The sequence below is a fragment of the Salmo salar genome, chromosome ssa03 (genome assembly GCF_905237065.1).
Source record: "Salmo salar chromosome ssa03, Ssal_v3.1, whole genome shotgun sequence".
Taxonomy (NCBI): Eukaryota; Metazoa; Chordata; class Actinopteri; order Salmoniformes; family Salmonidae; genus Salmo; species Salmo salar.
In genome coordinates, this window is record NC_059444.1 from 22394743 (window position 1) to 22411369 (window position 16627).

At 41.2% G+C, this 16627-nt stretch overlaps 1 protein-coding gene across 2 annotated transcripts in view; it reads left to right on the forward strand.

Moving 5' to 3' along the window:
- LOC106599468 (receptor-type tyrosine-protein phosphatase N2) overlaps positions 1-16627 on the forward strand; it is a 151987-nt gene that overhangs the window by 28939 nt on the left and 106421 nt on the right. For both annotated transcript variants that reach the window (XM_014190720.2, XM_014190723.2), the window contains 8 exons: positions 6892-7015; positions 7680-7824; positions 8836-9202; positions 13210-13322; positions 13521-13707; positions 14010-14056; positions 15478-15642; positions 15988-16205. In XM_014190720.2, coding sequence (XP_014046195.2) covers positions 6892-7015; positions 7680-7824; positions 8836-9202; positions 13210-13322; positions 13521-13707; positions 14010-14056; positions 15478-15642; positions 15988-16205 — 1366 coding nt within the window. The remainder of the gene's footprint in view (positions 1-6891; positions 7016-7679; positions 7825-8835; positions 9203-13209; positions 13323-13520; positions 13708-14009; positions 14057-15477; positions 15643-15987; positions 16206-16627) is intronic.

Genomic DNA, 16627 nt, shown 5'->3' on the forward strand with positions numbered 1-16627 from the left:
CCGCTCAGGAAGGAGACGCATTCTGTCTCCTAGAGATGAACGTATTTTGGTGCAAAAAGTACAAATCAATCCCAGAACAACAGCAAAGGACCTTGTGAAGATGCTGGAGGAAACAGGTACAAATGTATCTATATCCACAGTAAAACGAGTCGACATAACCTGAAAGGCCGCTCAGCAAGGAAGAAGCCACTGCTCCAAAACCGCCATAAGAAAGCCAGACTTCGGTTTGCAACTGCACATGGGGACAAAGATCGTACTTTTTTGAGAAATGTCCTCTGGTCTGATGAAACAAAAATAGAACTGTTTGGCCTTAATGACCATTGTTATGTTTGGAGGGAAAAGGGGGATGCTTGCAAGCAAAGAACACCATCCCAACAGTGAAGCACGTGGGTGGCAGCATCATGTTGTGGGGGTGCTTTGCTGCAGGAGGGACTGATGCACTTCATAAAATAGATGGCATCATGAGGAAAGAAAATTATGTGGATATATTGAAGCAACATCTCAAGACATCAGTCAGGAAGTTAAAGCTTGATCGCAAATGGGTCTTCCAAATGGACAATGACCCCAAGCATACTTCCAAAGTTGTGGCAAAATGGCTTAAGGACAACAAAGTCAAGGTATTGGAGTGGCCATCACAAAGCCCTGACCTCAATCCCATAGAACATTTGTTGGCAGAACTGAAAAAGCATGTGGGAGCAAGGAGGCCTACAAACCTGACTCAGTTACACCAGCTCTGTCAGGAGGAATGGGCCAAAATCTACCTGAAACGTTTGACCCAAGTTAAACAATTTAAAGGAAATGCTACCAAATACCATGCTACCAAATACTAATTGAGTGTATGTAAACTTCTGACCCACTAGGAATGTGATGAAAGAAATCAAAGCTGAAATAAATAATTCTCTCAACTATTATTCTGACATTTCACATTCTTAAAATAAAGTGGTGATCCTAACTGACTCATTTTTACTAGGATTAAATGTCAGGAATTGTGAAAAACTGAGTTTAAATGTATTTGGCTAATGTGTATGTAAACTTCCGACTTCAACTGTAGCTAGCTGTCACTCTCTCTGTCTGCTGCTTCGCATACATTTTTTAAGAAATTCATTTGTTCAAAACCCTTCAACTATTATCTTTCTCTCTCTTTGAGTCAACTACTCACCACATGTTATGCACTGCAGTGCTAGCTAGTTGTAGCTTGTACTTTCACTACTAGGTTCTCTGATCCTTTGATTGGGTGGACAACATGTCAGTTCATGCAAGAGCTCAGATAGGTTGGAGGATGTCCTCCGGAAGTCGTCATAATTACTGTGTAAGTCTATGGAAGGGGGTGAGAACCATGAGCCTCCAAGGTTCTGTATTGTAAGTCAATGTACCCAGAGGAGGACGGACAATAGCTGTCCTCTTGCTACACCATGGTGCTACCTTACAGAGTGCTGTTGAGGCTACTGTAGACCTTCATTGAAAAACAGTGCGTTTTAATCAGTTATATGGTGATGTGAATATGCTTAATATAGGTCTATCTAAAAAAAGGATACATTTTTTATGTTTAACTATGTTTATTTTTATGAAATTCATTGAGTAGGATGGTCCTTCTCTTCCTCCTCTGAGGAGCCTCCACTGTCTGATTGGTTGGAGACGATCCAATCGCTGATTACTTTGTTTTATACAACGCCCCTTGTGCCCCTCGTCACCACAACAACTTCAACGATGGCAGTCTCAGGCTAAAGTATGTAGCGAACGACCGAGCAGCAGATTAATTTAGTGAAGAGTAGTCAGGCTAAATGTAATGCAACAATTGGAGAATTCAAAAAGTGGAACGTCAACTTAAAGGCAGCATACAGGAGGTCATAAAACATGACTTCATTCTTGTAAGCAAAACATTTATAGGAATTTATAGACATTTGTCAGGCGTACTAATCAATGATCATCAACTCCAATTTCCACTTTTACACCAGCGCTACCACTTACCGCTGCTGCCGTCACTGTCTGTCACAGCCCCCTCTGAGGCATCCTCATAGACCCAGCCACCCCACTGGTATTGGTGGGGAAATGTCAGCAATGCATAATTGTGTGCTTGCTTTAGTCACTACTTCTTCTCCTACACTATGCTCAATTTTACAACACTTACAATTAAAACTTTTAAACTTCTTCCACTACCATAAAAATAAATTTTAAGACCGCTGAACAAGCACACAAATGTTCATTTTCTAGTTATTAGTGTGCTTCCTACAGCAAGAACACTCAAAATATTCCACATACTTCTGATTCAGAGGTCCGTACAGTACGCCCACGCTATTGCTGCCACCGTCACTGTCTGTCGATCAAACCTCCTGAGGCATCCTCAGCACCCCAGCCCTCACTGGCATTGGTGGGGAAATGTCAGCTATGCATAATTAAATTGGTAAATTCCTGTATTCCCATCATCAGAAAGCAGATGTTTCTTCCTGACGTCCTGTCTTCACCAGGAAACTGTTGAATCAGATGATTTATTTCCCCTTATTTCTTTTCAGTCTCCTGAGGGGGAAAAGGTGTTGTCGTGCCCTCTTCACGACTATCTTGGTATGTTTGGACCATGATAGTTCGTTGGTGATGTGGACACTACTTCAGCCCCGTTGATGTTAATGGGGGCCTGTTCGGCCTTCCTTTTCCTATAGTCCACGATCAGCTCCTTTGACTTGCTCACATTGAGTGAGAGGTTGTTGTCCTGGCACCACTAATGTAGTTGGGTTTTTGTGTGGATCATATCAGGTACATTTCGTAAACCTTTAAGCATAACCTTAAAATTCATCCACTGACTTCTATTCCACAGACAAAGTATAAAGGTATACTGATAACAGATTTTCTACAGAATGTGCTAGAATGCCATGAACTTTACACCCCAGACTGTGCTTGGCATATAGTGCTGTAATACCCATAAATTACCACCAGAGGGTAATCAATGCCTGTGTATCATAGAGCATATATGCTGTGTATTCCATCCTCCCAACAGCAGTATGTTATTGATGTATAAAGACAGAAGAATTGTAAGGACATGTTCATACAGCACATGGAGAGCAAAATTGCAGAAATGGAGAAAGACATGACTTTTGAAGTTAAATCCTATTTTACACGGCCATCAAGTCATCATGTTTAATATTTACTGAACAATTGAAAAATTATAATAGTTGTTTTATATAGATCAAATACCTTATCCTCTAGCAAGCCCCGGAAATCCACATACATTTCTAGAAATTAGCTCTAGACGGGCAAGCTACATAATGATATTCAGATTCCATAGTGCACAGTGCTGATTAATTTTAGAGGGTTTATCAACCTATCCAGCTGAAATGAAATATGCTAATAGGTTATTTATCCTTGCTGTCTGAAAAACCATTAGGGGAACAAAACTGCAAAGAGCATCTGCATTTCAATCCCAGAACAGAGCACAGCAGAGCAACACGATAAGCAGAGCAGCACAAACCTAGAATGCATCCCAAATGGCATCCTATTCCCTACACAGTGCACTACTTTTGACCAGATCCCTATGGGCTCAAAAGTAGTGAACGATGTAGGGAATAGTGTGCCATTTGGGATGAAGAAGTAATGGCCTCAGAATATTCAACATAACGGCCACCTCTGCTCTGACCCTCCAAGTGCTGGCCGATAAAACAACAAAACAGAAACACCGCCATATTTTCAAAGCTACCAAGACGCCTCTTGTTTCTCCTCATCACAAAAACATAAACCCTGCTGATGAAGCACAGCATTATGGGGCTTTAACTTAACATTGAGCTTTTCCATAAATCTTGGTTGGGAGACTCCTGGATGTCCTGCTTATCCCTCATGATTTTCTGGAAATTTGGGGAGTAACTGGAATTTTGCAACACTATTTCTGTTAAATCAGCCCGATAGTTTGTACGTCTAATACCCTAACCCTGACCCCCACCGTCTCACAGCTCTATCTCTGTTAACCCCAGATGCCCAACCAAGCGGACCTCTTCTTTATGTTCCATTGCTATGGACCCGTTTCGCCTGATGGTTGTGAAAACCTAAGCTGTGTGTGAATGTCTTGGCGGGGGTTACCGTTAATCAAGCTGCCGTGCCACATAACGTCTGCTCCTGTGAAAACACTGCCTGTGCTCTCCTCTCACACAGAAAGCCATCAGGGCCCCCATTAAAGCCATCATTGAGCAGTTATTTTCTGTGTTTGATAGTCCTCCGTGTTTTACTGAGCCAGGCACTGCTCTGAGAGGTGTGTGGCAGGCAGGCCAAGCTGTAGCAGCAGACAGCAGTATGGTGGATTCCGAGTGTTCTATGTGTTCAGTGTGTTCCGCTGCTCCTCCCTCCTCAGGCTGTGGTGGATCTAGTGGCTGGCTGGGTTCCAGAACCCTGGCCTCTACCTTCTGTGCGCCGCTCAATAGCATCATGGGACGCACCCACCACCGAGAGATCTGCATTGCTTGATGCTCTCATCTGGTAGCCATGATAGCACATTTGCATACCTAAGTATGTAAAAAGGAGAGATAATTTCAGACCACTGTGCCCATATCGATTCATACTTTTATTCCCTGGGATATTTTACTGATTTATACTACATTTTTAAGAATGATGACCTGCAACAATATATTTTTATTATATATATATATATATATATATATATATATATATATATATATATATATATATATATATATATATATATATTCAGTGCTTTAAAAAAAAACATTTCACCTAATTCAGCTCGTGAATATAGTAAGTCCCTATTAAGTGCCAAATAAAGTAACATGGTTGATATATATATATATTATATATATATATATATATTCAGTGCTTTAAAAAAAAAACATTTCACCTAATTCAGCTCGTGAATATAGTAAGTCCCTATTAAGTGCCAAATAAAGTAACATGGTTGACTGTAACATGGTTGACTGTAACATGGTTGAAGATTTTTGACAGGGCGAATTGAAGCTTGTTGTGTGCAACAGGGTGTGGCAATTGAATGCAAGCTTCACAAAAAAATGTAATTGCTAAAACATTTCTAGCATGTCTATCTATGCGTAACAGGGCTGATGTGTTATGCTCAACCCGCACAGTTTTCCACCACAAAACACCCCAAAATGGCCAAAAAGAGTAGAACCAGCTCACCTGCTTTTACACTATGATTTGACTATTAGATTAGATTTTTTATTTTATTTTAAATTTTCAAAAATGTATAGTTGGTTTGAGGTTGTTACGTCATTGGAATTTAGAGCTATTTACCTTTTAAAATATTGTCCTAGTAGTACCAGTTGTGTAATTTACTGATGGTCCCAAACTAGCCCCGAAGGGATATCAAATGTCAAACCAAATTGATCATAAGCATTACGATTGGGTCGAGTGTATCTGCGCTCCGAATTGATGATTACTTGGGTGCTGCCAGGTGTGGACATGTGGGTAGGATTAAAATAAACCCAACCTACGGAAAACTGTTACCGTACCCTTCATTCTGTGCCGTACATTTATTTTCTTATCCTCTCACAAATGACCAAAAATATCCTATTTACACTTTATAGTAAATTTTGACACTAGAATAAATGTTTCTGTCTCATATGGATGCCATATAGGCCATTTTCAAAACAAGAAGTTGCTTTTTTAGGGGCAATCACTCTTTAAAGGGCACTTCGTTTAATATAACAGGCTTTTAACATTCAATAATGGGGTACCATTTCTACTAAAAAGTTTTGTGGAACGACCCACATGCCTTCTTGGAAAAATTTGATTTATATAAGCCAAGCTTATCTAGCCAAAATGCTCACTTTAAACAGTAAGATGCACTGTGCAAAGTGACATGTGATAATGATGTCATTGCAGATGCTATTTGCCCTGCATTCTAGTGTTGCTTGTATATTTCATGGATGCTGCCTCTCATCTGTGGAATGTCTCTATTGAATTGTTCAAGTGTGCGTGGCCATATTCTGGGTTACATTTGGTTCCGCCACCCCATCTGGTGTTGGCACCAGTCCTCAGTTCTGTTGCCAAAATGCGCTGTAGTTAAAGAAACAGAGGGGAATACATATGTGGCTGATCATGTCGCCTTTAGCCTTGTACACCTACTAACATGATGAAAGAATATTACAGGATGAGAAGGACTTAGGATGTGTCCCAAATGGCACCATATTACCTTGATAGTGCATTACTTTTGACTAGAGCCCTATAGGGAATAGGTTGCCATTTGAGACACACCCTAAGTCATTCTCATCCTGTAATATTCTCTCAGCATGTTAGTAGGTATACAAGACTAAAGTCTACATGATGAGAGCCACATATACATTCCCCTTTGCTTCTTAGTGAACTTTGACCTTATCCACCAGGGATAACATTTTTAAACACCTCTTTCTCTGTTTCCCTTTGAGATTAGTCACATGATGCAATATATAGTACATGTTCAACCACTTGAAGAGTTTATTTCCAAAACACTATATCCACCAATTTTTCACCAGAAATGATTGCTTATGGGTACCTTCATGTCTGTGTAAAATATTACTGTTTTTGGATTTTTAATTCATAGATTTTAGGTGTGTATTAAAATGTGTTTTTCTGCAAAATGCTATATATCCAAGAATTGTTCTTCAAACAAAGCTAATTTACCAACATTTCTGAAAATGGATATACTGTGAAGCGTTTTGGAAAGAAACTCTTAATTTGTTCTAGTCATTCTAGACATTCTGAGTGTTCCTTTTGATGTGTTGTGTGCAGGGTTGAACTGGGAGGATATAACATTTACGATCAGACACCTCTTAGTCTCTTCTCCTAACCTGGCTTTTCTTCCTTCCATTGTTTGTCACATAATGAAATACATGCTCGATATATTTATAGTAGATGGTTCTAGTCTGACATTCTGAGTGTTATTCCTGTAAATGTGTTATGTTCCAGGGTTGACCTGGGAGGATGAGACCACCCAGCAGATCCTGTCCAGGGAGCTGTCTAAGCTGAGGAAGATCCCCTACAGACGCCTACAGGACTCCAGCCCCCCTGTCTACAGCAGCAGCAAATCCAGGTCACTGTTCTGGCAGGCAGCACAATCCATTACACCTGTACATTCACACGTGGAACAGTGGTGGCTGCTGAGGGGAGGGCGGCTCACAATAATGGCTGGAACAGAGCAAATGGAATGGCATAAAACACATGGGAACCATGTATTTGATTCCATTCCACTTATTCCGCTCCAGCCATTACCAGGAGCCCGTCCTCCCCAATTAAGGTGCCACCAGCCTCCTGTGACACGGACACACACCTACAGACGCAGACAGTCAGGCATGCCCGTACGTATGCACACACACACACACACACACACAGACACACACAAACATATAGTGCAGACCTCAATAGGACATTGATTTACGCTTCAGACTCCAGGAGGGCACATGCAATGAGATGACTGATGAGCTACAGTAGCCACCCTGCCCACCACTGGTTTAGGTCTGAATGGTCTAGTCTATCTCTGGATAGTCCACATTATCTGTCTGTCTCTCTCACTCTGTTTCTGTGTCTTCATGTGTCTCTTTCTGTCTCTCTCTCGTTCTCTCATTCTCTCTCTCTCTCTCTTTCTGTGTCTTCATGTGTCTCTTTCTGTCTCTCTTTCTCTATCTAGTTCTCGCTGTCTCTGTCGCACTCAGCCACACCACTCATTCTTACTCTCTACCTCTGCTCGTCTGGTCCAGGCCCTCTACACAGGCTATGGACCCAGGAGACCGGAGGATCAAGCCAGTGGAGGTGGAGCTCAGTAGAAACCTCCAGAACTACCTGCAACGTTTGGGCCTCCTTCCCCAGGCCTCCTCCCCCGCCGGACCCAAGAGCCCCAGTAAGGTGAGGGCCCCTGGGGGCCACTGACCATCCTCAGGCCCCTCCAGACCCCTCCTTGCACCTGCTTTAGCCTGCGATGAGCTGCTGGACCATGTTTTACTTCTACATGCATGGACATCTCTATATACACACACACACACACACTCACTCACTCACAAACACACTAATGTACAGACACACGCGCACACACACACTCACAAACACACTAATGTACACACATAGACACACACACACACACACACACACAAACTGACACAGCGGGAGCTGTGGATCATCTTTAGTACTCTGTATCATTATCTATCCCACTTCTGAAGGTTAGTGAATGAATGGCTGTTGGTTGACCATTCACAGGGATAGTTTCCTGCTGGATTATTATGAGGGAGATAATGCCCACCGAGGGTTCAGGAGTTCAGTTCCTTAATTAATAACGTCCACATGATGGGCTCTGGGTCATTTTTGTTCAGGGGGGTGACCAACATGGCCTAGCTGAATGAGAGGGCCAAACCCCTGCTGAGGGCCAGGCATTGAGAGATTGGGGAGGGTAACCCTTTATTTATCAAGGATAGGGTTGATGGCAAACAAGGGGGACTTGCCTTTTGTTTAAGATGAACGTGCGGGAGATGGATGGATCTTGGAATGTTGTTGATCCATCCCTATACTGTACTTCAATAGGCTGATCATATAGGCTTATTTTACTGTTAACATTATCAGTTAACCTTTAATTTGATGCTGGTGTATTACCTGAGGATTTAAGTGAAGCACTAAGTAAAGACGAACACATTTGATTTATTTGGTCACGGCACTTGCAATACCAGGATAGTGGGTTCGATTCCCGGGACCACCCATACTTAAAATCTATGCTTGCATGACTTTAAGTCACTTTGGATAAATCGTATATATTATTATTATATATTATTTGCTAACGCTTTCTATGATGTACATGTATTATGCTTTATAACATAATTTATGATGCCTTATAATACACTTATAAGGTGTTTATTTATTATCTTGCAGAGTGACCGTTACCCATCTGGGGTCTCCTCTGACTACTACTGGCCCAAGTCCCAGGGAGAGGGAAACTTCTCCCCACTGACGTCCTTCCAGCCTCCCTACCAGGACAGATCTTCTGCGGGGGATGGAGACCTCCTCGTGGCTGCTCTCAGACACTACCTGTCTGGGCAGGTACCATCTCAGACTGGGGTGTCCACCAAGGGCCCGGTCCTGCCCTCCCTTCGCCTACGCCCCTCCTACAGCAACAGTATAGACAGTACTGGACCTAAAGAGACCTCTCAATCTCAAACACCTAACCTGGACAGACTTCTACTCCTCCAGACAGCTGGAGCCAGCTCTGCTCCCAAGGACCCCCTCAGTACAGTGGATGGTATGTGCCTCATTAAAAATGCTTTCTTCCTCTTTTACTGTACAAGTTGTTCCTCATTATTTCACTGTGAACAGATGATCACCATTAGTAGTCATGTATGCATCCACTGGAAATAATGGTATAGTATGCTATTAGTAGTTAAATAATGGTATAGTATGCTATTCGTTGTTAAATAATGGTATAGCATGCTATTAGTTGTTAAATAATGGGATAGTGTGCTGTTAGTTGTTAAATAATGGTATAGCATGCTATTAGTTGTTAAATAATGGTATAGCATGCTATTCGTTGCTAAATAATGGTATAGCATGCTATTAGTTGTTAAATAATGGTATAGCATGCTATTCATTGTTAAATAATGGTATAGCATGCTATTTTTTGTTAAATAATGGTATAGCATGCTATTTTTTGGTAAATAATGGTATAGCATGCTATTCGTTGGTAAATAATGGTATAGCATGCTATTAGTTGTTAAATAATGGTATAGCATGCTATCCGTTGTTAAATAATGGTATAGCATGCTATTCGTTGGTAAATAATGGTATAGCATGCTATTCGTTGGTAAATAATGGTATAGCATGCTATTAGTTGGTAAATAATGGTATAGCATGCTATTAGTTGTTAAATAATGGTATAGCATGCTATTTTTGGTAAATAATGGTATAGCATGCTATTCGTTGGTAAATAATGGTATAGCATGCTATTAGTTGGTAAATAATGGTATAGCATGCTATTCGTTGGTAAATAATGGTATAGCATGCTATTCGTTGGTAAATAATGGTATAGCATGCTATCCGTTGGTAAATAATGGTATAGCATGCTATTCGTTGTTAAATAATGGTATAGCATGCTATTAGTAGTTAAATAATGGTATAGCATGCTATTAGTAGTTAAATAATTGTATAGCATGCTATTAGTTGTTAAATAATGGTATAGCATGCTATTCGTTGTTAAATAATGGTATAGCATGCTATTCGTTGTTAAAGGATTAATCCACTCAAAATGTGTTTTATTTGTCCACTGTTGATACAGTCCCAAAATGTTTTGCATGTCAGCAATCGAGATATAGAACTTTCAAAACGCTAATCCTCACTGCCGGTGTCATGCATTTAGTATTTCTGCCTGCTTGAACGGCAATAGGTAAGATACACATGAAAACAGGAAATGACCCCGGGAATCGATGGAACATCTCTCAGAGATGCACAAAAACTATATAACATTCGAAATGGGTGAATCTTTCCTTTCTGTGTAGGAGGGATTAGGATAAGTGGGATGAGAGGAGGGAAGAGAAGAGGGAATGAGAGCGAGGAAAGGTTAGAGTACCTTTGTCAATGGTTGTGTCTCAAATGGCACTATATTCCCTGTAATGCACTACTTTTGATAGTACCCTGGTCTATAGTAGTGTGTTATAGGGAATATACTTCCATTTGAGACGCAACCATTGATATACTGTAGGTACTCTACCATAGTTATAACTCGTTGACCGATTATGATTTTTCAACGCCGATACCGATTATTGGGGCCCAAAAACTGCCGATACCGATTAATCGGCCGTTTTTGGGGGGATTATTTGTAATAATGACAATTACAACAATACTGAATGAACACTTATTTTAACTTAATATAATACATCAATAAAATCTATTTAGCCTCAAATAAATAATGAAACATGTTCAATTTGGTTTAAATAATGCAAAAACAAAGTGTTAGACAAGAAAGTGCAATATGTGCCATGTAAGAAAGATAACGTTTAAGTTCCTTGCTCAGAACATCAGAACATATGAAAGCTGGTGGTTCCTTTTAACATGAGTCTTCTATATTCCCAGGTAAGAAGTTTTAGGTTGTAGATATTATAGGAATTATATGACTATTTCTCTCTATACGATTTGTATTTCATATACCTTTGACTGTTGGATGTTCTTATAGGCACTTTAGTATTGCCAGTGTAACAGTATAGCTTCCGTCCCTCTCCTCGCTCCTACCTGGGCTCGAACCAGGAACACATCGACAACAGCCACCCTCGAAGCAGCGTTACCCATGCAGAGCAAGGGGAACAACTACTCCAAGTCTCAGAGCGAGTGACGTTTGAAACGCTATGTAACGGGCGTCATAAGGATTGGACCAAGGTGCAGCGGGAACGTGTATACTCATCTTCTTTATTAAATCAAAAGAAGGAAAAACAAACAAAGCATGTATACAAAACAATGAACGACACTAAACAGTCCTGTCATGTGCACAGACACAAAACAGGAGACAACTACCCACAAATCCCATTACAAAAACACCCCTATACATAGGACCTTCAATCAGAGGCAACGAGGAACAGCTGCCTCCAATTGAAGGTCAATCCAATGAACTAAACATAGAAATAGATAGACTAGACTGAACATAGAAACACTAACATAGAACATAGACCAAAAAAACCCGGAACACATAAAACAAACACCCCTCTTACATAAGTACATAGCCCAACAAACCCCAAACCACATAAAACAAACACCCCCTGCCACGTCCTGACCAAACTACAATAACAAATAACCCCTTTACTGGTCAGGACGTGACACACTATTAGCGCGCACCCACCTAACTAGCTAGCCATTTCACATCGGTTACACCAGCCTAATCTTGGGAGTTGATAGGCTTGAAGTCATAAACAGCGGAATGCTTGAAGCATTGCGAAGAGCTGCTGTAAAAAACGCAGGAAAGTGCTGTTTGAATGAATGCTTACGAGCCTGCTGCTGCCTACCACCGCTCAGTCAGACTGCTCTATCAAATCATAGACTTAATTATAACATAATAACACACAGAAATACGAGCCTTTGGTCATTAATATGGTCGAATCCGGAAACTATCATCTCGAAAACAAAACGTTTTTTCTTTCAGTGAAATACCGTTCCGTATTTTATCTAACGGTTGGCATCCCAAAGTCTAAATATTCCTGTTACATTGCACAACCTTCAATGTTATGTCATAATTACATAAAATTCTGGCAAATTAGTTCGCAACGAGCCAGGCGGCCCAAAGTGCAATGAACGCAAGAGAAATGACACAATTTCACCTAGTTAATATTGCCTTCTAACCTGGATTTCTTTTAGCTAAATATGTAGGTTTAGAAATATATACTTCTGTGTATTGATTTTAAGAAAGGCATTGATGTTTATGGTTAGGTACAGTCATGCAACGATTGTGCTTTTTTCGCAAATGCGCTTGTGTTAAATCATCCCGTTTGGAAGTCGGCTGTCTTTGTTAGGAAGAAATAGTCTTCACAGTTCGCAACGAGCCAGGCGGCCCAAACTGCTGCATATACCCTGACTCTGTTGTAAGCGAAGTGACACATTTTCCCTAGTTAAAAGAAATTCATGTTAGCAGGCAATATTAACTAAATATGCAGGTTTAAAAATATATACTTGTGTATTGATTTTAAGAAAGGCATTGATGTTTATGGTTGGAGCAACGTGTACCTAAGCGATTATATGCAACGCAGGACAGGCTAGATAAACTAGTAATAACATCAACCATGTGTAGTTAACTAGTGATTATGATTGATTGATTGTTTTTTATAAGATAAGTTTAATGCTAGCTAGCAACTTACCTTGGCTTCTTACTGCATTCGCGTAACAGGCAGGCTCCTCGTGGAGTGCAATGTAAAGCAGGTGGTTAGAGCGTTGGACTAGTTAACCGTAAGGTTGCAAGATAGAATCCCCGAGCTGACAAGGTAAAAATCTGTCGTTCTGCCCCTGAACAAGGCAGTTAACCCACCGTTCCTAGGCCGCCATTGAAAATAAGAATGTGTTCTTAACTGACTTGCCTAGTTAAATAAAGGTATAAAAAAAAAGTGGCCAAATCGGCGTCCAAAAATACCGATTTCCGATTGTTATGAAAACCTGAAATCGGCCCTAATTAATCGGCCATTCCGATTAATCGGTCGACCTCTAGTTATAACCCTTCCTCTCTCTAATCCCTCTTCTCTCCTCCTCTTATCCCTACTTCTCTTCCTCTCTCCTCCACAGAGGTGTTCATCCAGAAGGTTCTGAAGAACGTGGGCAGACACAACGTGGACGTGGACGACCTGAGTCTTAAAGACCTGGACCAACTCTCTACGCTGATCACTGACGCCCTACAGGTAGAATAAACAATAACATGTTGATACTTGTCTTTCTTGCTGTAATGCTCACACTTTTCTTACTAGCTTTGATTTCACTGATTTAGCTGATTTTAGAGGAAGGTTTTACTTGGAATGAATGTGATATGTGGTTGCCTTACCTTGTTGAATGCGCACTGTCTGCAGATGTTCTGGATAAAATAATACATGTAAATGCAGATAGTGGATCAAGAACATACCCAAGCCCAGTCCAGAGCAGGACCCAGAGACCTGGGGGAGGAAGGGAACAAGGGGCCTGGAGAAGAAGGGCCTGGGGAACAGGAGGAGAAGGAGGAGAGTGTCCCTCCATCCACCACAGAGAAAACAGCTCCGGAGAGCACTCCAGTAGAGGAGGCTGTGATCCAAGGTACTCAAGCCTGACCGACTGGGAGGATCCCTCCATCTGTAGTATTATCCCATAGTTCTCTCCAACACCTTTATCTGCTCCTTGTCTATCGATGCCAACTTCAGGGTGACTGGTTCAGATTGTCTGTTCTGTTCATTTTAAATGCAGTCAGACTTACTAGAAAAAAGTATCAGCTGAAAACGGTGAAAGGGAGCATATACTGTATCTGCATGTTATTTGAGATATGCAAAGTTGGTGTGCTTTCTGCTTAATATTATTCTTGTTGTCAGTGAACATAGTAATTCTGTGTAATTTCCTGACAGAGCGACAAACGGAGGGAGACAGAGAGCCAGCAGACTCCAATGACAAGGTACCCCATTTGGACTCTTAAAGAGATAAATGGTTTGAAAGCTGAGTGTAAAATGTCAAACGGAAGACTTACATTCTAAACGGTAATTTTATACTGTGTGTAGGGTATCAATCATCCAGATAAGATGTTTTTCAAAAGGATTTTAGTAATTTGATGTTACATCTGCAATGTAGACAGTAAACCAGTTGGTATACACAACTTAGAGAAGAAGTAGATTTTTTAAAACTGATTAAAATCTTTTCGAGTGTTGTATTGACTTATTTTTCAACTGAGAAAGTTGATGCTGTCAATTTGCAGTCCTATCTTTCAGATTATGATTATTGACTTGTATCCTATTGCTCCATGTATTCTTAGACTTTGATGAGAGAAGAAAATCGCCTCTTCTCTATCAAAACAGTTTCTTTATTCAGTACACAAGTACTATAAGAAAATATTTGTCTCATCATAATCAAGATGAGAAAAAGCCATAGTGCAATTATTATTTGATTCGTATTTGTTCTCTTTCTGAGATCACCATGACTTGGGATCACCATGACTTGGGATCACCATGACTTGGGATCACCATGACTTGGGATCACCATGACTTGGGATCACCATGACATGGGATCACCATGACTTGGGATTACCATGACTTGGGATCAACATGATTTGGGATTACCATGACTTGGGATCAACATGACTTGGGATCACCATGATTTGGGATTACCATGACTTGGGATCAACATGACTTGGGATCAACATGACTTGGGATCACCATGACTTGGGATCAACATGACTTGGGATCACCATGACTTGGGATCACCATGACTTGGGATCACCATGACTTGGGATCAACATGACTTGGGATCACCATGACTTGGGATCACCATGACTTGGGATCACCATGACTTGGGATCACCATGACTTGGGATCAACATGATTTGGGATTACCATGACTTGGGATCAACATGACTTGGGATCACCATGATTTGGGATTACCATGACTTGGGATCAACATGACTTGGGATCACCATGACTTGGGATCACCATGACTTGGGATCACCATGACTTGGGATCAACATGACTTGGGATCACCATGACTTGGGATCACCATGACTTGGGATCAACATGACTTGGGATCACCATGACTTGGGATCACCATGACTTGGGATCAACATGACTTGGGATCACCATGACTTGGGATCACCATGACTTGGGATCACCATGACTTGGGATCAACATGACTTGGGATCACCATGACTTGGGATCACCATGACTTGGGATCACCATGACTTGGGATCACCATGACTTGGGATCACCATGACTTGGGATTACCATGACTTGGGATCACCATGACTTGGGATCACCATGACTTGGGATCAACATGACTTGGGATCAACATGACGGTGATCTAGCCATGACATTGTTCTGTGTTATTTCAGCCCCACGACGCCGTCAGTTTATTTGGCAAGCTGCTGGTGTACCTGGATAAGATTGAGTCCCCAGCCCAGAGAGAGCCCCCAGGCCAGGCTGGTGTGGGTGCAGGGCTGGGTGAGGGGAGAGGTGTTGGTCTGGAGAACGTGCACAGCAGGACCACTCAGGCTGAGGTGAGGACCACAATGAGTAAGGGACTAAGCACAGAGGTAGACCAGCTTCAATATTGCAGATTGATTGTGGCTTCCATCAATGTAATTATCTGCACAATTTCCAATTTCCCATGTATATAAAAAAAAATATTTTTTTAATTTATTTTTATTTTCCCCTATCCCTCCCCTAATTGGAGTAAACTAATGGAAAACAACACTTAGGTTTCTACTTCCAGCTTATACATACCATGGACATTTTTGTTGTTCAACTTTTTTGTTTTATCCTCAATTACTTTAAATGCATTGTATCCACATGTGTGGTTGAATTGTGTTTTTAAATGGTCAAATAAATTGAATCAAATCAAGGTGGCGGTGCAGAAGAAGTCGACCCACTCGACGGGCATGGAGGAGGTGGCTGCCGTGGAGGGCTGGATCCAGGCAGTGGAGCCTCCTGCTGCCAAGGTGGTCTACCAGGAGCCCCATAAGAAGAAAGTCAACGTCCAGGAGTTGCAGCTAGATGTCAAAGCTGCTGTGGACACGAAGAAGACTGATGATGACTACGGTTATGTCATCACCGACACTGAGTGAGTAGTGCCTGTCATAAACAATGAATGAGGCAACCACAGCTAATCAATCAGTGTTCTACAGTATGTCTTTATGGAATTGCATTTAGTACAGTACAAAGGAGTCTTTTTTTAGTCCAGGGTCATCTGTGGTGAATTTTACAGGTGTCAACATGTTGCATTGCGTCGCTCTCTGATGAAAACGTACATATTTTTTTACATTACATTTAATGAAAGCAGTAACTCCCCTCAATGTACTCTGAACATTTCATTACTCTAGGACCAAGGAAATGCATTCAAAATAGCTTCTGTAGTCTCATAAATGTATGTATGTTCAAATATGGTAATTATTTTAAATTTCCTGAAAAGTTTGTGTTTTGGAGATGAGGTTTTCATCAGACAGCGACGATTGGGTAAGTTCGATCAGTAGCAACGATTTGGCT